Source organism: Ceratotherium simum, chromosome 26, assembly GCF_057802395.1.
Source record: "Ceratotherium simum simum isolate JZ-2026a chromosome 26, ASM5780239v1, whole genome shotgun sequence".
NCBI classification, from domain to species: Eukaryota; Metazoa; Chordata; class Mammalia; order Perissodactyla; family Rhinocerotidae; genus Ceratotherium; species Ceratotherium simum.
Genome location: NC_141925.1, coordinates 37,642,954 through 37,668,446, shown reverse-complemented (window position 1 = coordinate 37,668,446; position 25,493 = coordinate 37,642,954). Strand labels below are relative to the sequence as shown.

The window sequence follows — 25,493 nt, the reverse complement described above, 5'->3', positions numbered from 1 at the left end:
CCACGTATTCTCATTGCTATTGAGGTGTTGTCTTGGTCCTTTCAGCAAACAGAGCTAGGAAATATATACATGGATATAGTATATACTGTATACATACACACACACAAATAGATGTGTATATACATATATATGCATATATACACATATATATACAAATAAGCATATGCACAGACATTTACATATTTTGGAAGTGTGTAAGAACCTTGGCTCCCAATAACATCAACATATTTACACATTTTCTCAATCTTGTTACATCTAAAATAATTTTGGATTTATTAGAAATTTTATAAATTTATAATAATCTTAGGTTATAAATTTATATAATAAAGTTATAAGTAAACTTAAATATTACCTTTAGAACTATAAAACGTATTTTGGAACCCCCCCCCCAAAAAAAATGACCCTACTAAAAAGAGTTTAGAGTTTGTAGTTTTACCACTCACCATGTCTACTGATTTTTTTTCCCCCCATTCTGGACATTGTGGTAAAATGTTGTAGAGACTCTGGATTCTGTTATCTTCCTCTTAAGAGTGTGGAGTTTTGTTCTAGCAGTTAAATTACTGATGGATCACCCTGATTTTGTGGAGGCTTAGTTCTAGACTTTTTTTTGGTGGATGTATTTTGGTTTTACCCTTAGTTCTAGGGCATAGCCCTCAGTCCTGTGACTTAGTCCTTATTCCTAAGGTATGGCCCTTCTCAATTTCAGTGGGAAGCCTCTGGTGTTTACCAAGCCTTTGGAACTTGGTGAGACTGGAATTCCAGACTCTCATCCCCAATACTGTGTATCTGCTGAGAATCTCTGCTAATCTCTCCAGGCCTCCAGCTGTTGCCTTAGCTGCATTTCTTGTGTCTTACTCTGTACTTGTGCAGTTTAGTTGTTAGCCAGGGATTTGAGAGGAATTGACATAGATTTTGGGTCTCCCTGCTCCATTGTGTGAATATTCCATAGTTTATCCATTCTAACGTTGATAGATGTTTGGGTTGTTTCTCACTTGGAGATATTGTGAATAAAACTGCTGTGAACATTCTTGTGCATGTCTGTTGGTGAACAAATACACTCATTTCTCTTGGGAGTATATCTAGGAGTAGCATTGCTGGGTCCTAGGATAGGCAGATTTGTTTATCAGAACTGTCAGTTTTGCCTTTTCTGGAATGTTTTATAAACAGAATAATACAGTATGTAGCTTTTTTCATCTGGCTTCTTTCATTTAGCATAATGTATTTGAAATTCATCCATGTTGTTTTGTCTATCAAATTCTTGAAATAGGTGCTTAGAGCATTGATTTTCACACATTCTTTTCTAATATATGCATTTTAAGGCTATAAATTTCCTCTAACCACAGCTTTAGTTGCATCTTACATGTTTTTATATGCTGTATTTTCTTTATCATTTCATTTCGTTTCAAGATAATTTTAACTTTCATTGTGATTTCTTCTTTGACGTATAGGTTATTTAGAAGTCTGTTTCTTTGTTTCTAATATGTGGACATTTTCTTTTTATTTTATTTTATTTTTGTTTTGGTGAGGAAGATTGGCCCTGAGCTAACATCTGTTGCCAATCTTCCTCTTTTTTGCTGAGGAAGATTAGCCCTGAGCTAACACCTGTGCTCATCTTACTTTATTTTTGTATGTGGGACACCACCACAGCATGGCTTGATGAGCAGTGCATAGGTCCATGCCTGGCATTCAAACCTGCAAACTCTGGGCCGCCAAAGCAAAGTGTGCAAACTTAACTACTATGCCACCAGGCCAGCCCCCTGGAGGTTTTCTAAGTTACCTTTTTGTTAAGGTTCTAGCTTAATTGTGCTGTGGTTAAAGAACATACTCAGCATGGTTTCAGTCCTTTGAAATATAATGAGGCTTTCTATTGGTCCGCTTTTAATATTCTGTTTGCTTTAAAAAATGAAGTTCTTGGATATATATTTTTTATATATACAGTGTGTGCGTGTATATATATATAGAGAGAGAGAGAGAGAGAATTCTTTATATGTATTATATAGTACTCTTTATATGTCTGCTAGATCAAGTTTATTTATCATATTATTCAGGTCATCTATATCTGTACTGCTATTTTGTCTGCCTGTTCTATCAGCTTACTAAGAGAGGTGCATTAAGGTCTCTTACAGGGATTTTTTTGATTTACGTATTTCTTTTATAATTTGATTTTGGCTTAAATATGTTGAGACCATGTTAATAGATGCATACAGATACAAAAATTTTCTATCTTCCAGATGAATAGAACATTTTGCCGTTATGAAATGATGGCTTTATCTCTAATAATGCTTCTTGCCTTCTTTGACTACTTTGTCTATTTTGTTGTTTGGTTTTAATATACCTACATCAGCTTTCTTTCGGTTAGTGTTTGCCATATGTCTTATTCCATCCTTTTGCTCTCAACCTTTCTGTATCACTGTATTTAAGGTATGTCTCTTGTAAGCAGAATATAGTTGGATGTTGTTGCTTTTATAATGCTAACAATCTTCGTCTTTTTTTTTTTTTTTCTTTTGTAAGGAAGATCAGCCCTGTGCTAACATCTGCCAATCCTCCTCTTTTTTCGCTGAGGAAGGCTGGCCCTGGGCTAACATCCATGCCCATCTTCCTCTACCAATCTTCGTCTTTTAATTGTTGACTATATAGCCCATTTACATTCATTGTAATTACTTTTTGCTTTCTACTCTCTGTCCTATGTTCGTTTCTTCTCTAGTCCTCTTTTTGACTATTTTTTTCCCTATTAGCTTGCTAGTTATATGCACTTAATTCTTTTAGTGGCTACCCTAGAGATTAAAAAATACATTTTTTCTTGTCAAAGTCAAATGTTACTTGGCACTTTTACTTTCATCTCAGACAATGAAAGAACTTTGGAACACTGTATAATTCTATTATATAACTTCTGTTTGTCCCATTTGTTTTCATAAGATGGGATAAATCATGATCAGTGGTGGAATAATTATAGTCTCCATGCAAGACATTAATTAGAACTGTGGTACTATAGTTGGCTAAGTCAGAAGCTAGATTTTTGGAGGAATGTTGAATGAAATGCTCACTCTATCACTTACTTGGCATTATCTCCACATGCACATTGTTTACTTGTACAGTATTGACACTGATCAAAGGACAGCACTTTTGACTGCATCTGGGGACTGAGAGTGGGCCGCCACTGAGAGCTATTCTTAGATGCTGGCAAGGCCTTTCAAGTTGAGTTACATGTTCACGACATAATCTGCCTTTGTACTAATTCAGTGCTGGTGACTCTAAACTTGAGTGTACATACTTGTGTATTTAACATATCCCATCTGTGTTTAATTTGCTTTTACTAACATTATATTTTCTGCTCATCACATTTGATATTTGGAAAACTGTCAGAAAAAGTATATCCTTTTTTCCGTGACATTTTTGGTTAGCTTTATTTTAACCCATACGGTACAACTTTAGGCCAGTAGTAGGTTGCCTTCTACCCTTTTTATTGTCTGATTCCACCTGAAGTAACATAGAGGAAGTAGTATGTGACTTAGTCATTGCTCTGTGCTCTCTGGAAATAATAAATGTGTTCTGATTATCCATGATAAAATATAAGTGAAAAATATTTATGCCTACATGTTCAGCAAATGTTCTGTGCTATTCAGATCCATTAGTAGTCTCCATCAAGTTCCTCTGTATTTATACTGTGAATTGATGAAGAATTATCTAGTTGAAAATATATTAATGGTCCAATAACTAATCTATATTTCAAACAAAAACTTTCTACATGTTCATACCAGTAATACTCTTTAATTTTTATTTAATTTTTTAAGTCCCTACTGCCTATTGGCTAAATGTATATCTTTATATGATATTGTCCAAAATGTTGGACATATCTGTTCATAGTTCCTAAAATTAGAGTGATACCACTATTAGCTATAATTTGGATGAATTTTAGGGAAAAATTGATGGTAGACATTGACTTTTAGTTATGTTAAGTTTATGATTTTGAAATATGTATATATTTAAATCCCTTTAATATTGCCATTTAAGAATATAATTTATTTGGACTGAGTCACAGTACTGTACTTACTATGAGTTTCTTCCCGAAACGTTGACTCAAAACCTAAAAGGGAAAAAAGGAAATGGTTGATCCAGTGCATACAGTGCTGTGATTTCTGGGATCAATATGTTGATTCCCTTTTGGGCGTGTAGTTAGTTCTGCTCCATTAGAATCTGGGCTGTGCTTTCTTGACTCCACCCTCTTTTTTCAGAAATTTTTTTCTTCTCAAATGTAATGTATGAAAAAGGTTACAGGGCTAAGAGTAAACAAACGTGTGTGATACCATATTTCACACATAAAGTAACACTTGCTACATATATTTAAGAATACACTTCTGTAGATTGAACATAAAGGCTGCTGCCATTTCCTGTTTCAAGATACACTTTTGGCAGCTTGTATAATCACAGTAAAGATGTTTTTTAATCCTTTTTTATGACTGAGGAGTTAGTGGCTGCTGCTATGAGGTTGGCATTTAAATTCCATGCACTGTGAGGGACAGGAATAACAAGGATGAGGTCAGGTGTTCCATTCCTGCCCACAGAGTGAATGGGCTGTTTCACTGAGCCTTTCCACGGAGCTGCCCACAGGGAGAAACCGTGGGCAGGAGGGGTGAGAATGATGAGGGAGTGTGCAGTGTGGCTGGGGCCCTCCACGCCAGAGCACCAAGTTCAGCAGTGCCGGTGTTCACAGAGTGCCTGCACTAGGACGTACTTTTGTTTTGGCAACACGATTCTCAGAGATCTACATTATTTAGTAGTCCCCTCTTATCCATGGGGAATACGTTGCAAGACCCCCAGTGGATGCCTGAAACTGCAGATAGTACTGAACCCTATATATACATACTTATGATAAAGTTTAATATATAAATTAGGCACACTAAGAGATTAACAACAATAACTAATAATAAAATAGAACAATTATAATATACTATAATAAAAGTTATGTGAATGTGGTCTCTCTTTGTCAAAATATCTTATTGTGTTATGCTCACCTTTCTTTTTCTTGTGACGATGTGAGATGATAAAATTCCTGCGTGATGAGATGAAGTGAGCTGAATGACATAGGCATTGTAACGTAGCATTAGGCTACCGTTGACCTTCTAGTGATAAGTCAGAAGGAGGATCACATGCTTCCTCCCTACAGTTGACTGCAGGTAACTGAAACCGTGGACAAGGGGGACTACCGTATAAGGTTATAGAAATAACATTCACGACAGTATGAAAAAAAGATGTGAATGCCTTGCTTCTAGCCTGAATCACTCTAAATGATTTAAGCAAAATTATTTTTAGAAATTTTTTTAAGTAGATTTGACTTGCCAAGAATAGAGTGCTTGATTTTCAAATAATTGACGTGGCTTTCTTTCTTGTTTGTTGTTCATCTCCAACCAGGAGTTATTTATGGGTTTAAAACAGATGTGAAGGTGACTCAGATTATTTCACTATCTGAAATGACATATTAATATAATTATATTCTTGGTCATCTAAAGGCTTCCTTTATGAAGAACTCGGGCTTGTTTCATGTTGAGCTTGAGGAGAACTCACTTATGGGATAAAAGAAGTCAAGGTCATTAAGGATATAAAGTGGGTACCTTGATAACCTGGCATGGTGGAATCATGAGTGCTGGGGATGTGTCTGCCCTCGCTCTCACGTTTATCCAGGAGTCTTTTCTGTTATAGCTTCCTAGAATCACACAGTGCTTAGGGACTTATAGGTTATATGCCTATAAACTTGTAAGGTTATATCCTTACAGGGGATTCTCTGCCCCACCACCCGCCATGGTTATTTTAAGCAGCATTGTTCATGGTGGGCTTCATGCTGAGGAGTTGGTTTATCTGGGACACCACAGGGGGTGGGGGGTGACATGTTACATTTGCATTTGGAAAGATCCCTGGCACCTGTGAGGAAGAAGATCCAGAAGAGAACAAGCTGGGAGTAAAGAAAAATGATAAGAGCTTGAAATGGGAGGGGGCCTCCTAAGAGGTCCATCTGGCAGGTTTGAATGTGTGTTGTGGGGGGGGACTGGAGAGACTCCTCCCCCACCTCTATCGGAAGAGATTATTGGGTGAACATAGACTTCACGTGTCATTCCCACATCCCTTCTCTCCTGGGCAGGGAAGGGCTGGCATATTTGTTGCCCAAGGAAGCAGGATAAGTAAGGGGCTTGGTTCCATCCTAGAGGGGGCCCACGTGATGGCAGCACATGCACAAAGGAATGAGTCTTTGTCATTGGGTATGACATGTAGGGAGGTGTTGATCCCTCATGACTGGCTGGCTGGCAGCCAAGAGCTGGGATTAGAAAATACGGGGTGAGTTCACTTATAGACATGTTGAATATGAGGTACCTAATGGGACATCCAGGTAGATGTGTTCAGGAAGGGGTTGAGTTTCTGAGTCTGAAGATGAGGGGAAAGACTAGGCTGGCAGTTTGAGAGTCAGATGTCTTAAAATGTTTTGAGAGTAGGGCATAGTAGAATCATTCATACAGAGGTGATAGCTGAGGTCGGGTTCTTGTCTGTATTCTTTTTCTCTTTCCCCATGTTCTACCACAGTCTTAATTTTAACTCTCCCTCAGCTACAGCCTTTCAGTTTGCCCAAAGAATTCCTTTTTATCTGAACTGTAGGATAATCCACCCAGCACCTTTTGTTGTTGTTTGGTGTGGTTTATTGGTTGTTCCAAATGATTCTGTCTCTCTCCCAGTTCTTAGGTATAGACCCATTTGGTTGCAGAGAGAGGCTCTTGGCGCCTTTATCAGAGTTTAGTAGCAGAGATGCAGCTCACTGCCATGAACTGCCAGAGATGTGCTTTGCAAATCAAGTGGTCTTGTTGCTGCTTTTTGGAGTAAGTCTCTTTTGACCTGGAGCATTCTCTTCTGTCGTGTGACTGTACTTGTTTCAGAGAATTGGTGTAGTCCCAGGAGACGCAAGACAGAGCACTGTTCCTGCTGCAGTTTCCCATGGTGTTAATATCTTCCAGAACGATATAAGAACTCGTATGAGAAAAATAAAATAACCTTTATCTTTTATGTCTGACAGATCATCAGATTAACCTGGAGATTAGCTAAAAATAAGTCATTTGTTCCTATAGTTAGTTACTGTAATGACCAAGGTAATCTTTTGTAAGAGAATCTCAAAATTAAACCAGGTAAATAGGATTCGGCTTAGGGAATGACTAAATATAGAAAGAACAATGTGAATGTGAAGACAAAGTTGGCATTCTATTGATGAAGTAAGTTTGCTATCAGCTGTGTCCCTCTGGAAGCCACCCCCACCATGGTGACGCCCGATGCTCCCAGGCTCTGGAGGGCAGCGATGGATGTACTTCACTCTACTATTTTACTTTCCCTAATATCTTTACAAAAACTACGCAATGCCTTTTCCCCCTAACATATCTGGTTTTGTTCACAGGCCGTGTTCTCATAGAGATTTCAAGTACCCACAAGAAACTCAATGAGAGTCTTGATGAAAATGTAGGTGAACTGTTTTTATATTTACAAAATGTATTTATTTTTAAAATTTATTTTGCTTAAAGTCTCGAATCTGGTATGAATTTTTTATTTCCTTTTGTTAACAGTTCAAAAAATTCCATAAAGAGATTATATATGAACTGGAGAAAAAGACAGAACTTGATGTAAAATACATGAATGTGAGTACATGGTTTTGCTCCTCCTCCATGGATGGAGACAGGCAGAGGACACAGGGGCCCGGCTTTCTGGGGGGCTGCACTTGCCTGACCTCTGAGCCCGAGGAGAACTTTGCCCCACTGTTTACTCAGCAGCCACAAATATAGAGGGAGCTTGGCGTTGAGTATATACACAGACGCATAAATCGGACAAGGTCCCCTTGGGCTGAGTGGACACGTTTTCACTAACACTTGGGATCTTTATTAAAAAGCATAGAAGAGATATTGCAAGGAATCATACTGCTTCTGGAAAGCATTGTTTTCAAAGAACACACATATGTGGATGACACCTGTGTCTGTATTAATGCAGCTGTTGCTTTCGAAAACCAGCTCCGCAGGATATATGATGTCCATGGGAGAACACCCTCTGGGCCCCCTGGGAGTCCCAGGGCCGATTGTCAGAGACTGCCCCTGCGGGGTGTCTCTTACCTGTCACCCGCTATTGTCAATTCTAGCAGTTTCTCCTTCCACGTGGCCCTCCAGCCCCAGTACATAGGGCTCCCTCCATCTCCCCTTTCTGCTGTAGAGGAGTTGCTTTTGTTGCCACGCAAAGTCCCCTTTCCTCTCCCCAAGACCCCCTTGTGGCTGTAAGCAGTATGGATTACCCCCAAATCATCCTGCTGCCCATGCGTGCACATGTTCTGTGTACCCTAGAGGAAGGCCAAGGACCACCTGCGAGTGCTGAGGTGCATGTAATGCCAAGCACTTTCCATACGTTATCTGATTTTTATCCCTACAGAAACTCCATAACGTAGGTGCTTTTACTATCTTCACTGTACAGATTAGAAGGAAAACATGGATTTTAGAGAAATTAAGTAATTGCTGAGATCATTCAGGAAATGAAGGATAAAGCCAAACTTCTAACCCCAGGTCTGTTAGGCTGCAGATCCTATGTTCTTTTTTTTCTTTTTTTTTGTGAGGAAGATCAGCCCTGAGCTAACATCCATGCCAATCCTCCTCTTTTTGCTGGGCAAGACCGGCTCTGAGCTAGCATCTATTGCCAATCCTCCTCCTTTTTTTACCCCCAAAGCCCCAGTAGATAGTTGTATGTCATAGTTGCACATCCTTCTACTTGCTGTATGTGGGACGCCGCCTCAGCATTGCCGGACAAGAGGTGGGTCAGTGCGCACCCGGGATCCGAACCCAGGCCACTAGTAGCGGAGCACGAGCACTTAACCGCTAAGCCACGGGGCCGGCCACAGACCCTGTGTTCTTAAACACTCTGCTACACGGCACCCAAAATAACCAGAAGTGATTGCACTTGTTCATTTTGTTTCTTTTTTCTTTTTTCTTTTTCGTGAGGAAGGTCGGCCCTGAGCTAACATCCGTGCCCATCTTCCTCCACTTTATCTGGGACGCCACCACAGCATGGCCTGACAAGCGGTGCGTCCGAGCACGGCCGGGATCCAAACCCAGGCCGCCAGCAGCGGAACGGACGCACTTAACCGCTACACCATGGGGCCCCACGTTCTGTTTCTTGAAATCATAAGTCGTAAAAGAGTCAGGAACATGTGATTTAATATTATTTATTTATTCACCAAAGCACTTACTGACCGCCCAGTGTCCAAAAACCTTTGGGAGAGAAAGAAGACATTGCTGCCCTTAGAGAGCTGCCCTTCTGGTCAAGGGCCCCTCATATAAACAGGAAACTTTAGGACAGACAAAGCCACGAATGTTCAAGTTGAAGGGAGGGGGCAGTATGAGGTGTGGGGGTGTGCAGAGCCATGGCCTCAGCCAGCCATGCCCAGTGGACATGTGAGCAAAATAACCGCCTGACAGTTTGCACTGGGCTGCAGCAAAATAAGCACGACATTTAACTTACAGGCAACTCTCAAAAGATACCAAACAGAACACAGGAATAAATTAGATTCTTTGGAGAAATCTCAAGCTGAATTGAAGAAGATCAGAAGGAAAAGTCAAGGAGGACGAAATGCACTCAAATATGAACACAAAGAAATTGAGGTGAACTTTTCAGCACTATTTTATTTTGTTGTTGATGATTTGTACAGTTTACGGGGGAAGCTTATTTACCTCAGTCAACCACTTTATCCACTCACTGTTGTGCTGCTGTTGAAGTTAAAAATAAGCATTTTGACTTAGTCTGAGCTGAACAGAGTTTTCCAGAGTTAAGAATAATTAGTCTGCGGCCTCCTAAAAAGATTGGCATTTTCTCCAGACTCAGGGAGGGTAAGGGAGTCTCCATGATTAGCATTACTATCCCCATTTTACAGATGGGGAAAATGAGGCTTAGGTTAAGTCACATGGTTGACACTTAGAACTGGGGTTTGAACTTGAACTTTCTGTTTCCAAAGCCCTTGATTTTCCAATAGAACACAATCATATCCCTGGAGTACAAAGTAATATTTTGTGCAAATTGCCCAGTGGAATGTAAGGCTTTTGGCAGCTTCTCTACACATGAGTCAGGGATCTTAATGAGAATGATGATATCTGCTCCGGTCAGGTTACAACTTTGTTATGTTGTCTAATGTTTATCTGCATTTAGTATTTACTCCATTATCAAAATAAACCAAGTATAAAGATGGCAGAAGATAAATGTCAGGCTGTGTAGCTATTTGATTGTATAATTATTATTTATTTTCCTAGTATGTAGAAACTGTTACTTCTCGCCAAAATGAAATCCAAAAATTTATTGCGGATGGTTGCAAAGAAGCTCTACTTGAAGAGAAAAGGCGCTTCTGCTTTCTGGTTGACAAACACTGTAGCTTTGCAAATCACATACATCATTATCATTTACAGGTAGGTGTGACGGCAAATTGTGTTGCATGTATTAATAATTTTATTTCATATTTAAATGCTCTTGAACTGCTTTACCTTCCATACGTGCCCCAATATAAAGCAATGGGCTTATTTTGCCAATGAGAAGATTCCAAAGATAGTTTTTGGCCAATTTGAATATGTAAACTTTTAGAAATTTAGATGAAATGGTCAAATGTCTGCTTGTAATATTAATTTAGTCATACATCCATATTTAAAATCTTTCATAAACTAATTCTTAATAATTGAGAAATGGCACTTATTTCCTTCTCTCACCTATAAATCAGCTTTTCTCAGACTCTTTCTGATGCATCCTCAGCATCAGTATCTTCACCAGAGACAGGGGGTGAGTCCCAGTGGGCCCTGGATCCACCCTACCTGGGTGGTTTGAGATATTCACCGTGGGGGTCCATGTATAGTGATGTCACTGGAAATTCTATCCCTGGCCACAGACCCCATTCACAGCATCAGGACACTTGGTTGTGGTTACCTTTTCCTTCCTCTTCAAGGTGTTTCTTCATGATCTCATCAACTGAATGATTGACTTTACTGCCTTCCTTCCAGCACATGCAGTTGTGAGGTTATACCTCCAGGAATCATTACAAAACATGTGTTAAATTTCCTTTCCTCTTTTTTTTTTAATTATGAATTCTGTTGGGCCTATGTAAGCATCCAAAACTAGCACTAATTGAAGTCAAATATTCATTGTTGTTCATAATAAAGGAATTTAGAGAGTGCTCTATGATAGAAGCTTTGTAAGAGTGTAAATATAAGGCAACTTCCTCTTTTTTTCAGGGAAAAAAAAAAACTTGGCCTTGTATGTATGCATATGTCATATGTTACATGTTCTATAAAGGTTTGCAACTTTAAGGAATATTCAGCTACCAAGTCTATTACCTAAGATCTACAGTTGTTATAAGAAAGGAAAGAATTGCTGTATTAGATGGTCACTTTTGTCAACAGTGTATCTCTACTAGTTTCAGCAGTGTCCATTTTCATGGTGAGGGCATCCTGCTGGGGCAGAGTCATAGGCTGGAGAGAGACAGAAGTGACCTTGAAGCTCTCTTCCTATGGTGACACCCTGCCAGCAATGAGGTACTTGCTGTATCATGAGGCAACCTGACCTATTTCCAGAGAGCTCTAGTTGTTGGCAGAGTCTTTCTTACACTTAACCTTGGGTCCCAGTTATGCTTTTTAGCATAAACCAAATCTACTTCTTTCTATACCAAAAGTCTCTTCAACTCTCTGAAAACCACTTTTGTGCCTTCCCTTATCCCAGCTAAAGCATCCCAGTCCTTTCAGTGGCTCCTTGGATGAAACATGCCCAGGCAATTGGTGTGTCAGGGTTACAGGCAGGGGACACTGGTGGTTTGGGGGAAGGGCTTTCCCCTTCCTTGGGATTTACAACACCCTTAGCCCAGTCCTGATGAACATAGAGTCTAGGTAAAAAAAAAAAAAAAAAGGGGGGGGGTGGTTACTATGAAAATAGCTTCAAGAAAGGTCCACTACTTCCCTTTTCCAACCAGATTCCTGCTCTGGAAAAAGGGGTTCACTGAAAGGCTTCAGGGAGGAGTCCAGTAGTAAGAAGCAGAGCCAGGCTTGTGGGAGCCAGGGACAGATGCCTCTGCCTCTGGGGCTGTGGGGTCTCATCTCTGTCATTCTGTTTCTCTCTGCTCTGCAGTCCAGCTTCTCTGCAAAGCCCCATAGTCTGCTTGCTCCAGAGCCCCAGTCAGCCCATGGCCACGGTGTCCCCTCTGCACCGTCCCTGACTCCGAAGAGCCCACCATTCTCTGCCTCCAGTCCCTCTGTCTCATAGATGAACTTCTCAGGACAGATCTGATTCACTCCTCTAACGTGTAAATTCGGTTCCCCTGGGGTCAAAGAGTCCTAGTACCTGTGTTGGAGGTGCTTCTTGTAGAAAGAGTGGGAGGAAGAAAGCAGTGATTGGCATTTCTGAGGCCACTGGGAAAACAATGGGGATTAAACCAGGTTGCTCAACTCTTCCCTTTTAGTTTTTGAACTTATGCTTTAATCATTTACAATCCTTGTATTAGTCTTAAACTCTGTAGTCACATTGAAGGAGAGGGTAAATTCCTGAAGAACAAGAGCCTAAATCCTTCTCAGCAAATAACACACAGCAGATGCTCAAAAAGCAGATGCTTTGGGTGCTGGCCTGGTGATGTAGTGGTTAAGCTCGTGCGCTCCACTTCCGCAGCCCGGGGTTCGCAGGTTTGGATCCCAGGCATGGATCTATGCACTGCTAATCAAGCCATGCTGTGGCAGGCTTCCCACGTATAAAGTAGAGGAAGATGGGCACAGATGGTAGCCCAGGGCCAATCTTCCTCAGCAGAAAGAAGAAGATTGGCAACAGATGTCAGCTCAGGGCTAATCTTCCTCACCAAAAAAAAAAAAAAAAAACCAGACGCTTTTAAACTACTTGCTGAATTTAATGTAAAGCTCCCACACTTCTGGTGGTTAGCCAGTAATATGCTATCAGTGATACTATTTGATGTAATTTTTGTTAGCTCTTTGAACAATACACGTTTGTCTTCAGTTCTGTTTCTTTTGGATTTATAGTCTGCAGAATTGCTTAATTCCAAACTGCCTAGGTGGCAGGAAACCTGTGGTGATGCCACCAAAGTACCAGAGAAAATCATGAATATGATAGAAGAAATAAAGACCCCAATCTCTACCCCAATATCCGGAACGCCTCAGCCTTCACCAATGATCGAGAGACGCAACGTGGTAGGAACTGGGTATCTCTTCGACATTTCAGTTGTGGATTTACTACTATGATTTGGGCCAAATTTGCACAAAGGACCAAGGCCGCCTTTGTCAGTGGAAATCTCAGGTCCTCCTCTATTACTTCTAGGGCCTACCTCTTCTCACTTGCATCCCTTACCTTCTGATTCAGGATTAGCTGTGCAAATGTTTTATACTATGTTTAGCCTTTTATCTTTGTTTTGGAAATTTTATTGTTACTGTTTTAATTTTAATGATTCCAACTTTATACATTTATTCCCAGTGAAGGAAGTATAGGTGTCTTAGAAAATACATTAACAAAACTCTGATACCATTCATCACAATATAAAGCACTTCAGAAAAAAACAGTCACCAGAGTATTCAAGGTAATGAATTCGAGCATTGTAGTTTGCTGTTCTTTGAACCTGGGCTTTATTTTCACAAACACATGTGGAGACTTGGATCCAGCAGGTAGTCTGAACACATGAGTCCACCCTACCTCTCCATCTAAAACCCTCTGAAATGACAGCCAAGATATTAAAGACCAGCCAACAACCTACAGAAGAGATCCATAATACTGGGGGAAAATAAGAGAAGGTGCTGTCAATGGACCAGAAACACTGAAAGAGTCTCTGAAAGATCAGTCTATGGAGAATCAAAATAGAAGTAAACCTCAGCCCCAAGGACGTGCAGGGCAAGATTTCTGCAGAGGGTGGAGCAGCAAGCTCAGAGCCACTGGATACAAGAAGTGGGAGAGAACCTGGGACATTTCCATACGTAGCTGGTTGGGGGACTGATTCAGACCATCTAGGCTGGTCAGTCCCTTCCCCTTGTTCCACTCGTGCTGAACAACGGGCAGCAGGGGCTTTTGTCTGCTAGCCAAAACAGCACGTTTGGACTGAAGAGGGAGGGCACACGCCTGGAAGGGTGTCTTGCCTCTCCTGCACATCACCATCTTAGTCTGTGACAATGAGAACAGGCAAAATACAGACTATTGTGTACAGTAGAAAAGGATAGGGACTGCCATACAATACAAAGATGGACAGACAACCAGCAATCACTAAACAGGTGAGGAAAACCAATATCATAAAAAGACACGCTTAAGTAAAAAACTGGAATGACCAGTGTTGGAAGGCGACAGAGCCAATAGAGCAGAGAAGAAATCCTTAGAAAGAGATGAAAGGATATTACATCCACAGAGAAGAATCAACTAGAGATCTTGGAAATTTAAAATTGGATTATTATTTATAGTTAAAATGATATGTCTGGGATTTGCTTCAGAATAATCCAGGCATGGGGGAAAATGGATGGAGCATACCTGAAACAAGATAGGTCGTGAATTGATTATTGTTGAAGCTAGGTGTTGGGTACATGGAGATTTTATTGTGCTGTTCTTTCTACTTTTGTACCTGTTTGAAATTTTTCTAAAATACAAGTTTTTGTTTTTCATTTCCCCCTCCACCCTCAAAACAAAACAAAAAATCCACAATACAAGAACAATAGATGAGCTCATTAGCAGAATGGAACTGCTTGGAAAATTGAGCCAAAGAACTCTCCCAAAACAGTGCAAAAACAGAGGATTTTTTAAAAAAAGAAAGAAGATAAACATAATGTTAGACAGTTTGAGACATGAGAGATATATCCAGCTGCCTACTCAACATCGCCACCCCGATGTTTAATGGGGATCTCAAATTTAACTTGTCCAAAACCAAATAACTGATTTTTTCACTCTAAACCTGCTTCTCATAGTCTTCCCCATCCAGTAAATGGCAACTTTATCCTTCCCGTAGCTCAGACGCAAAACATTAACTCCTCTCTTTCTCTCTCGTGCCACAGTCAGTCCATGGGCATAGCTATTGTTTCCACCTTCAAAGCATGTCCCAAGTCCAGCCACTTCTCACCCCTCCACTGCCCTGACTGTGGGCCCTGCAGGGATTACTGCAGTCATCTTCCGCCTGGTCTTGAACACGGCAGCCAGTGTGATCCTGGATGAATGGATAAGACCAAAACCTCGACAGACTGCAGAACCATAGGGATAAAGAGAAATTCTGAAAACCTCCAGGGAGGGAAAAAGTAGATTACTTACAAAGAAAAAAGAATTCTGTTGATACCAGATTTCTTGTTAGCAAAACGAGATGTTAGAAATTAATGGAGCAATGCACTCAAAATTCTGTGGAAAAAATTTTTTAAAGGTAGAATCCTATAGCCAAGTAGCACTTAAGAGGGAGCCTGAAATCTACAGAGACAGAAAGGAGATCAGTGGTTGCCAGGGGTTGGGGGAAAAGGGGGAGTAACTGCTTTAAAAAAAATGAAGACAAATATGAAAAAAAGAATGCAATATTCTTGAAATAATTCAGAATGGGGCATTGCCCTACAACTAAGAGAACTTTGGGAAGAAAGTGGAATTTATAAGCCTAGGAATCTATAATTCCTTTGCTGTGTTATACTAATATTAAACTAATAAAGAATTTTTCACAGGTTGGGAAAGATTATGATACCCTTTCTAAATATTCGCCAAAGATGCCCCCACCAGCTCCTTCAGGCAAAGCATATACCAGTCCTTTGATTGATATGTTTAATAACCCAGCAACAGTTGCACAGAATTCAGAAAGGATAAATAATTCAACAGGTAAGATATTTAGTTTGATTTCTTTTAAAATACCTTTTTAAATTTTTTAACTAAATATTTTGGATAAATGTATCATGAGGTAGAAGTAAACAAATGTGGTAGCACACGTCAACACTGGCTTGGAGGAACATACACTTCAGAGCAAATAAGGGTCTGGGTTTATTATAAGACCATAAGACATTTTATAAGTGACACATTTCTTTGATACATACTAATTCTATATACTGATTAATGTCTACATAGAGCAAACGTACTATTGAAAGGTGTTATATTTGAAAATAAATGGAGGGGCCGGCCTGGTGGCACAAGCGGTTAAGTGCACGCGCTCCGCTGCGGTGGCCCAGGGTTTGCCAGTTCGGATCCCGGGCGCACACCAACGCACTGCTTGGCAAGCCATGCTGTGGCAGCGTCCCATATAAAGTGGAGGAAGGTGGGCACGGATGTTAGCCCAGGGCCAGTCTTCCTCAGGGGAAAAAAAAAAAAAGAGGAGGATTGGCAGATGTTAGCACAGGGCTGATCTTCCTCACAAAAAAAATAAAAATAAATGGGATATACTGTACAGATCCTCACACTGTGTTCCATATTTGGTGGCAATTGTAATAAAATTTTTTTCAATAAAACAAACTAAAAGTTCACATGGTAAAATTGTGGTTATTAATCCTACCAGTAGGCTTAGTTTGAATTATAGTCAGTGTTTCTCATCATCGCCAACAGAGCTCTTCTTGCTTTCTGGAGACTTAAGTTCTAACTGCTTGAATTTCTTAACTCTATTGATTTTATTTCAATACATTGGGACCGGTTATTGTTTGCAGACATTTCAGGAGGTTTTGGTTAGGCCCCACTCTGCCTACTCAGAGTCTTTGGCACCCAGGACTCTCGAGAATACTGTGGTGCCTGACCCCTGTCTCTGTGTGGGGTGTCTCACAGGCCCCTTCGGTATGAAAGTCATGGCAATCGAGCTGTGTGCTGGAGAGAGTCCATAGCATTTGCAGCTGTTGGGGAAGAGATGAGACTTGCAGAATGGCAATTGGGAAGATAATAGGCTGTAGTCATTTGCCTTTGAAGGAAGGACTATACGTTTTATATAATATAAAGTTAAAATATATACTGCTGTGTGCAACCCAGTCATTCAGATGATTCTTTGATTTTTGTTGGTAAAAGCTAAATGAAAATTGCTGGTGGATTCAATACTACTGAGGTAATTAGAGAGTAGAGTGTTAAGGAGATAGCAAAGTTTATAGTTCATAAATTAGTCAGAATTTGCGAGAATAAAGCAGAAAGAGATCTTGCATTATTTTAAAATAAATACTAAGCTAGCAAAATTTGAGTGGAAAAAAATATCTAAAAAGAAAAAAAAGTCTTCATTCCAGTTTTTTTTTTTGGAGTGATAAATAGCCTGCATTTGAATTGAGACATAAAATGCGCAGCGAGGTGCTTCTCATAGTGCAATACAGGCTGTGAAGCCAGGACGCCTGCATCTGGTTCCTGGTTCTGCCACGTGCTAGCTGTGATTCCAGGCAAGTCACTGTGGATGATAACAGCGCCCTCCTCAGAAGCTGTGAAGCATGGAGAGCATGGACTGGCCCTCAGGGAGGGCTCAATAAACGCACTCATCCTCACCATATCCTTACCATGTTCATGGATGAAAGGTTGAGCAGCCAGGGTGGCAAGAATGTCACCTTTCCAGTTCTCTCCTGTTCTTTGAGGCCCAGGTCGTGGGCAGTTGGGTTTGAGTTAATGCCTCACACTGCCTTTGTGATTCATATTGGGAGAACAGGGAAAGGAAAGGCATCAGACCACTTGGTGGTGGCGCAGTTTGCCTCTCTGAGAGAGCTGTCCTGATTGAATCAGAGTGCGGGAGCACAGGTGAAGCTTGGCGTACACTGCTTTATCCTCGGTCTAGAAGGGGGCCTTTAGCCACAGGGATCCTCCCCTGAGAGACCTTGGGCCATGGGTCTGCCTCTGTTTCATGCAGTCTCTGTCCATCTAGGCAAAGATAAAGGTGTGGAAATATAACATGATTGGAGTTTCAGTAGAATGAGTGTGCTGGCAAGATGGGAATGGGTGGTTTTCTGGGGTTTGCTCATTTGAACTTGCCTGATTATCGTTCTTTGAAAAGCCATCACTGCTACGTTCATTTTTAACAGATTCTTCAGATGATCCCAGTTTACCACGATCAGTTTCTGTTGCAACTGGACTGAACATGATGAAAAAGCAGAAAGTAAAAACTATTTTTCCACATACCGCTGGCACTAACAAGACCTTACTTAGCTTCGCACAAGGAGATGTCATCACACTGCTCATCTCTGAGGAGAAAGACGGCTGGCTTTATGGGGAACATGACAACACCAAAGTGTAAGTCCCAGAGTGGATGCCGTTCATATAGGAGTTGTAACGGCCCAGCGCTGAAAAGAGCTGCTGTCTCTCCCTTTAGCAGCAAGTTGTCTTTGTGGACATATTAGCATTTCAGCCAAAGTTCATAATTTAATTATAGTTCTAGTTTAGCTAACTGGAGTTATTCTGTTCCAGGCTATTTTCTGTATGTATGTGCATATATAGATAAATTTAATGCATGAATAGATTATTAGATCAGATGAAGTCACCTCTGAAAGTAGGTGTAAATAGTCTTTTTTTCTTTTTTTTAAATGTGATTTCGGATTTCTCAAGGATATTGTGCATATAGGATATACTTTAAGATTTAGCACGTAGGGCCGGCCCCGTGGCTTAGCGGTTAAGTGCACGCGCTCTGCTACTGGCGGCCTGGGTTTGGATCCCGGGCGCGCACTGACGCACCGCTTCTCCGGCCATGCTGAGGCCGCGTCCCACATACAGCAACTAGAAGGATGTGCAACTACGACGTACAACTATCTACTGGGGCTTTGGGGAGAAAAATGAGGAGGATTGGTGATAGATGTTAGCTCAGGGCCGGTCTTCCTCAGCAAAAAGAGGAGGATTAGCACGGATGTTAGTTCAGGGCTGATCTTCCTCACAAAAAAAAAAAAAAAAGATTTAGCACGTAAATAGTTTAAATGCCAGCATCACCATTTCAACCATGAGTATGTGTACAAGCCTTACTATAAGTAGGTTAAATCAGTTTTCTGTGTTAGATTATTCAGCTATTAAATTAAACCAATATGGAAAAAAAGACAAAAGGGGAATCCAAATCAAATTAATGCTGTAAATAAAATATGTGTTGTGTAATATGGTGAAATGGATAGTCTGCCTCTGAGTTGTCATTGAGTCACTCCTTAGTTTATTGTTCACTTGTCTACTGCTGATACCAGAAACAGGTCTTTTTTCCTCATTCTTCACCTGTAGGAGAGGTTGGTTCCCATCATCATATACAAAGTTGCTGGAAGAAAATGCAAAGGAGACAGTGAATGTGCCTACGCCAAGGTAGGACTTGACTGTGGCTCAGATTTCCCCGTGACAGAAAACTTGCCTTTGGGCCTAATGTTTTCAGGTGTATCAAAATTACATCTGGATATGTGGAAACCTCAGATCATGTGGAATAGTAAGAAAGGGAAATTGCTACTCCATGGTTGTTTCTTTTGTGATTTCTCTTGTCTATGGGCTTTACTGACTGTCTGCCGTGAAGAGACACCCCTAGACCCTGCTTTTTGCCCTGGTCTGTCAGCCCTCTGGAACCACTCTCACCATCCCCCACCACCCACTTAGCAGCGTTTAACATTGGTGAATACATTTTCTGAAATGTTCTCCTGCCTTGGTTTCTTGACCTTGCACTCTGTTTATTTTCCTTGCACCTCACCAGCCATCCCTTTCAGGCCTCTCTTCTGCCCACTGCTTAAACATAGGAGTTCCTCAGGATCTGTCCTCAGTCCTTTTTCCTTTTCTGTACTTCCTGGGCCATCTTGTCTACTCCCATGGCTTGAATTACACTGTTGGGCTTCAGTTAGTACCTCCATACTGACAACCCCAAAATCTGTGTTCCGATCTAGATGATGATGATGATGATCATCATCATCATCATCATCATCACTTACAAACTGTCCAAAGTGCCTTACATTGATTAGCTCATTTAATTCTCACAACAACCTTATGAGGTAGGTCCCCACTTTGAAATTGAGGAAACTGAGGCACAAAAAGGTTTAATAACTTGCTCGAGGACACACAGCTATAAGTGGTGGAGCCAAGACTAGAATTCAGGAAGATCTTTCCCGGGCCCAGACGTAAATATTTATATGTGTTTTAGGCACTTCTGGTTGGCTATCCCATAGGTCCTCAGAATGACATACCCAAACTGACTTCATCATCTTTACCCTGAACCACCTCATGCTCAGTGTTTCCCATCTCAAAGAACCCCTCCTGACCCATCCAGCTGTCCCGGCAGACCTTTGAACCACACTTGATGCCCCCCAACTCCTTCCATTATACTTGCTCAGTGTCATCTGTGTATCTTCATCCCTAGCAGAATAGCTAAACTGCCACTGGGCCAAGAAATAAAATTAAGTACCATTTTTAGGATGTTAAAATTCTGAGGTTTTTTGGGTTTTTTTTAATATGAAGTGCTCAATGCTTTTGCCAAGGCTTTTGCTGTAGTCCTCATTTTCTTATTGATCTTAATCAAGAGCCAGCCCCTACTTAAGCTAGTTTTCCTCTCCTTTTCTTTTGTCATGTCTTTTAAAGAATTTCTTTTGAGTGTACAGTTATAAACCAGTAAAAACATTAGTGTTTTATATATATAAAGTGTGTGTGTGCTGTAATCTTCTCCCTCATCCTTTTTGATTATTAATCTATTGTGGTTCTGGCCATAGGATCTTGAGGATGTTTGGGATTCAGATGGCAGGATCTTGTCTAACTTGTATTCTCTGATTTTTGGTTGTTAGCCCAGCACCAGTAAGAAGCGTCAGCACGGTGGACTTATCTGAGAAAAGCAGTGTTGTCATCCCCCCACCTGATTACTTGGAATGTTTGTCCACGGGAGCGGCTGCAGATAAGAACGTAGATGTTTCTAAAAATACTTCCACCTTTAAAGCACCAGTGTCTAAACCCGAAACCACATCTCCTGTGAGTAGAGCTGCAGCATAATGTCCTGTGTACCCAAATCCTGACCGGCGATATCTGGAGGTGTGGGTTGTTATTCCCGCTGCAGTAGGAAAGGTGGTGTCCCTTGGGCGGGGGCAGCTCTTTCTCCTGGCTCCTCTAGATTCCCTTCTCTGTCGTACAGCCTTTCAATTTCCTTAACTTCAGTCCTCCTTTTGTTTTTATTTTATCTGTAAATGAGAATTTACACACGTAAATCTCATAGTTTGCCAGATTGTATCAAGTCTTAATCTCTCTTTGCCTTTAGTCATGGCTGCATCCTTTAGTCATTTAATCACCTTTTCCTGCATTTTCTTCAATTTTCATACTGTTTTCTGAAGGAAGGCTTAAGGTGAAAAGTGGTAATTTAATCTTTACATCTTCAGAAAGTTTTGTACCGGGTGCTATGCCGACATTATGTACGTTATCATTACTCCTCACCACCCTGTAAGAAAGACAGTAGAGGACGCAGGCTCTGAGAGTCACTCCATTCGTTCCTTCACCAGCTGTGTCTGCTGAGTGCCAGGCCCTGGTGTAGGCTCTAGAGATATAAAGATGAACAAGACCAGTTCCTGGCTCTGTTGGAACTTATGTTCTAGTAATAGGAAGCAGACAATAAAAAATAAACAAAAATATCGATGATGGGAACTATGCAGAGAATTAAGATAAGGTGAGGTGATAGAGGGGTGGACAACCTAAATGGCTGGCACAGGTTGTGTTTGCTGGGAAAGAGAGTCTGAGATTAGCATGCAGGGTGCTTATTAGGGAGCACCTGGGATTCACACCTATGGAAGTGAAAGGAAGGGAGCAGCACTGGGAAGAGGGAGAAGCTGGACTGTGGTGCCTCCTCCACTCCCATCAAGAGCTCCATAGCTGAGACAGCCTTTGGAACTGTCTGGATTTGGGACGAAGAAGCCGGGTCTTTATAAGCTATCATCCAGGGGGCGAGATCTTTAGGCAGGGCGATTCCTGAAGGGTACTGACAACTGAGGACCATCTGCCAGCAGCACTCCCTGCAGCCCGGAATCAGTCCCTCAGTCCTGAAGGGGATCTGGGTGGCACATGACAGTATCTACAGCAGATGGCTTCTCTGAGGAGGTGACATCTAAGCTGAGACCTGAATGGCAAGGAGCCCACTGTGCAGGGGTCAAGGGGAGGAGCTTCCAAGACAGAAGGAGCAGAAAGTTTAAAACCCCTGAGGCGGGCGCATGCTTGACATTCTCAAGGAACAGAGAACAAAGGCGATGATTCCAAGATGACAGAGAGTCGAGATGGGGTTCTTATTCTCCTTATCTTTTTTTCCAGTATAGATTGTATTACAGTATTCTCTATGTGACAGTAGAGGAGGAGGAAAAGATGGAGAAAAGGGAAAAGATTGAGAAGGCAAGATGTGCACATGTGGAGGAGCCAGCCCTGGCCAGGAGCAGGGACACAGGTCCACTGTAGCAAGTGAGAAGGCCAAGGGCATGGGCATAGGTGCAGCCGGGCAGGCAGACTAGGGAGTTCGTGTTTGACGATGCCTATTTTCTCAGTGGTGAGGTAAGATCAGCAGCAGGCGGGGATGGGCAAAGTGGTGGTGAGCAAGTCTGAAAAAAGAGAATCTGTAAAATAGGTGTTTTGAAGAGTGAGAATGGGAGCATGCTGTAGAAGAGTAGTAGGAATACAGGGTAATGCCGAATGCCTATTTTACAATTTGGGGTCATGATTTAAAATGAAACCAGTCAATATGGTTGTTTTTCAGCAAAATACAACTGCTCCAGTTCAGACAAGAAGTAATTAAATAGTTGGGCGTTACCAGGCTGGTGGTGCTGGGAGAGGAGGAGGGAGTTATGGGTGTTTGTCAGGGTGAGATTGTGGTGTTCCAGACCCTAGAATCCAAGCTGGGCAAGGAAGCAAGCAGGGACATGAATGGGATGAAGGAGAGTGGGGAAGGAGCTGGCAGGTGGCTTTGGCAGTCCCCGCAAGGCCAGAGTTGCCAGAGTTCAGAGAATGGGGAGGAGCCTAGGAGGTGAGGGTCAGAGAGTGGGTTGGAGTTTTGCGGGCTGTGCAGCTGAGCTTCGTGCCCAAGGCTGCAGAAGGGCCAGGCGGCACCAAAGCCTGCCAGCCTGTGCTGCTACCACCTTCCTCCCAGAAACATCCTCAGGGCACTATTGGTAGTCCATGCACAGTTGGTGCAATAAGCCCGCGCCACTTTTACTCTTTATTTTTTAATTCTCTCTCTGTTATTGTGTGGTCCTTTCTGTAGTGCATGTGGAAGCCATCTCCCTGCTTCTCATGGAATGTGTGGCTCCACAGCTCTGCCCCCACCGTCACCACTACTGGTGGCCTTTGTTCAGCTGTGAATGCTGCATGGGCAAAGTCTCTGGATTTCATGAAATGGGCCCTGTGTTTTAGTGTGAGCCTGAAGGTGTGTTCAAACATGCCTGCCTCATCATAGGCTGCAACGGCATGTTTTGGTCCAAGAAATGCAAGGTTTTGAAATCTTATTCAAAAATGTCTTTGTCTGGCTTCTCTTCTTAGATAAGCATGCTGCATGATATATTGTTTGCACCTTTATCATTCCAAATCACTGACTGTCTAACTCCAAAAATTATTTTCAAAAGAATGACACGAGGCTGTTGAAAATGGAGGCTTTCAGTTTTGTCAGCAGGGGGGTAGATGTCAAAAACTGGAGAAATTGCTTGGAAGGGCAAGGTTATCAAATGCAATTTTTTAAAGGCCCTAGTACATTTAAAAACAATATTCGGACTATTTGGAAATGATCTTAAGGAGTTTCTAAAAGCATAAAAAATCCTTTTGCTGAAAAAAAACTTACAACTGCATGTCACAAAACAGGATCTAGGCACACAAGGTACATTGTTCCAGTTGTGACCTGTCAGTTTATAGTGCCTCCTCCTATTTTTGTTTAATTTTCAACTTTTTCTTATAGAAAAATTCAAACATACATAAAAGAAGACAGAATAATCTAATGACCCAGTCCCCCCACTGCCAGCTTTAACAATTATCAAATTATCAATTCATTTACCAATCTCGTTTCATCTTTCCCCCAACCACTCCCAAATCAATTTAAAGCTAATGCCAGACTTACATCATTTCATCTGTAAATACCTTAAATGTCCTTTTTTTTTTAATATGGCCACAATATAATTATTATGTATTTCACAATTGACAATAACTCCTGAATAGCATAAACTGGTCACTTCAAATTTCTGATTGTTTCATTAAAAATTTCTTGACAGTGTAGTTTGGATCTGGATCCAGGTCAGCACCATACATTGTAATTGGTCACTAAGTCTCATGACGAGACTTTTTGTATCTGCAGGTCTCCCCTGCCTCTCCTCGTTGTAATTTATCTGGAGAAGAACCAGGTTACTGGTCCTGGGTGTCCTCAGTCTGGATTTTGCTGATTACATCCACATGGCGTCCCTTTCTGCATTCCCCTTTCTCATTTCCAGCCTCGGTCAGTCTGTATCATTGTTTTGTTTGTTTGCCTTTCTTGTTTTTGCTAGAGCATTTCATCAGTGGCCGTGGCTAGTCCATCTGGAGGCACACGTCTGGTGTCTCTCATTGTGTGATATTAGCAGCCATTGATAATGACTGCCTAGCTCCATTACTGTATTAAGGTTGTATAATGCCTTTTAAGGTAAAAGAATCTTGCCCAAAAATCATAGTTAGCACTGGAATTATAAATGAAAACACTGACATTTTACCCAGAGAGTACAGAGAGTCACTGATTTTAGAAAATAACATTTCAATTTTCAGTATTTTTACCATGTGGATAAAGCTGGATGAAGAAAGCATTGATGCTATTCTTACTACAATGAATTGGATAAATTGAAAAATCTTGTTTTTAAATATCAATATTGTCAATAATGATATTCATTATTTAGCATTTGGCAGTTTAAATGAGATCTAACTTTATATTTTAACCTCTTTGTTGGCTGGATGGTAACAGACGGTCATGGTATGGAGGCTGCCTTGAAAAGTGCTGAGACTGCCTAGTAAACTGAAGGTTGCAAAGAGTGCCCCACTTTTTTATTCGCTCCCGCTTCCATGAGCAGCGGAGCTTTAAGCTCACAACTTTCTCTCAAGGGCTAGAGTGGGGCTGCTGCAGGAGGGTGACCTGGTGCTCTGTGGCCACCTCCTCCGTGGCAAGCCCTTGTGGAGCCACTGCCCTTCCCACTTTGACCCCGGGTGCAGGAGTCCTCATCTCACACTCTTGGCTCACATCCTGCATGCTCCCAGTCCATCCTGCCCAGGGCTGCCTCCAGGCAGAGCTCCACACCGGAAGCCCTTCTCCCACCATATACCATCTCCACCAAATCAGTAATCTAAAGTCTCCCAACAAAGCCTCGACCTGATGGCTTCACTGGTGAATTCTACCAAACATTTAAAGAACTAATACCAATCTTCCTCAAACTTTTGCAAAAAATCCAAGAGGAGGGAACACTTCCTAACTGATTCTGTGAGGCCAGCATTACCCTGATATAGTTGGCCCTCCACATTCTTGGATCGTGTAGTATGTTCACAATCCTCTGTTGATTGAATCCGAGGATGCAGAACCACAGATGGAGGGCTGACTAAGGGACTTGAGTATCCGTGGA

At 41.5% G+C, this 25,493-nt stretch overlaps 1 protein-coding gene across 2 annotated transcripts in view; it reads left to right on the top strand.

Annotated features, from left to right (window-relative positions):
• The window catches only part of BAIAP2L1 (BAR/IMD domain containing adaptor protein 2 like 1), a 103,450-nt gene that overhangs the window by 68,850 nt on the left and 9,107 nt on the right, over positions 1–25,493 (top strand). The window contains exons 4-12 of one of the 2 annotated variants that reach the window (XM_004440850.3): positions 7,427–7,488; positions 7,593–7,664; positions 9,525–9,662; positions 10,305–10,457; positions 13,053–13,220; positions 15,696–15,846; positions 17,994–18,201; positions 19,165–19,242; positions 20,694–20,874. In XM_004440850.3, coding sequence (XP_004440907.1) covers positions 7,427–7,488; positions 7,593–7,664; positions 9,525–9,662; positions 10,305–10,457; positions 13,053–13,220; positions 15,696–15,846; positions 17,994–18,201; positions 19,165–19,242; positions 20,694–20,874 — 1,211 coding nt within the window. The remainder of the gene's footprint in view (positions 1–7,426; positions 7,489–7,592; positions 7,665–9,524; positions 9,663–10,304; positions 10,458–13,052; positions 13,221–15,695; positions 15,847–17,993; positions 18,202–19,164; positions 19,243–20,693; positions 20,875–25,493) is intronic. The other variant, XM_087417551.1, reaches the window with a different exon arrangement.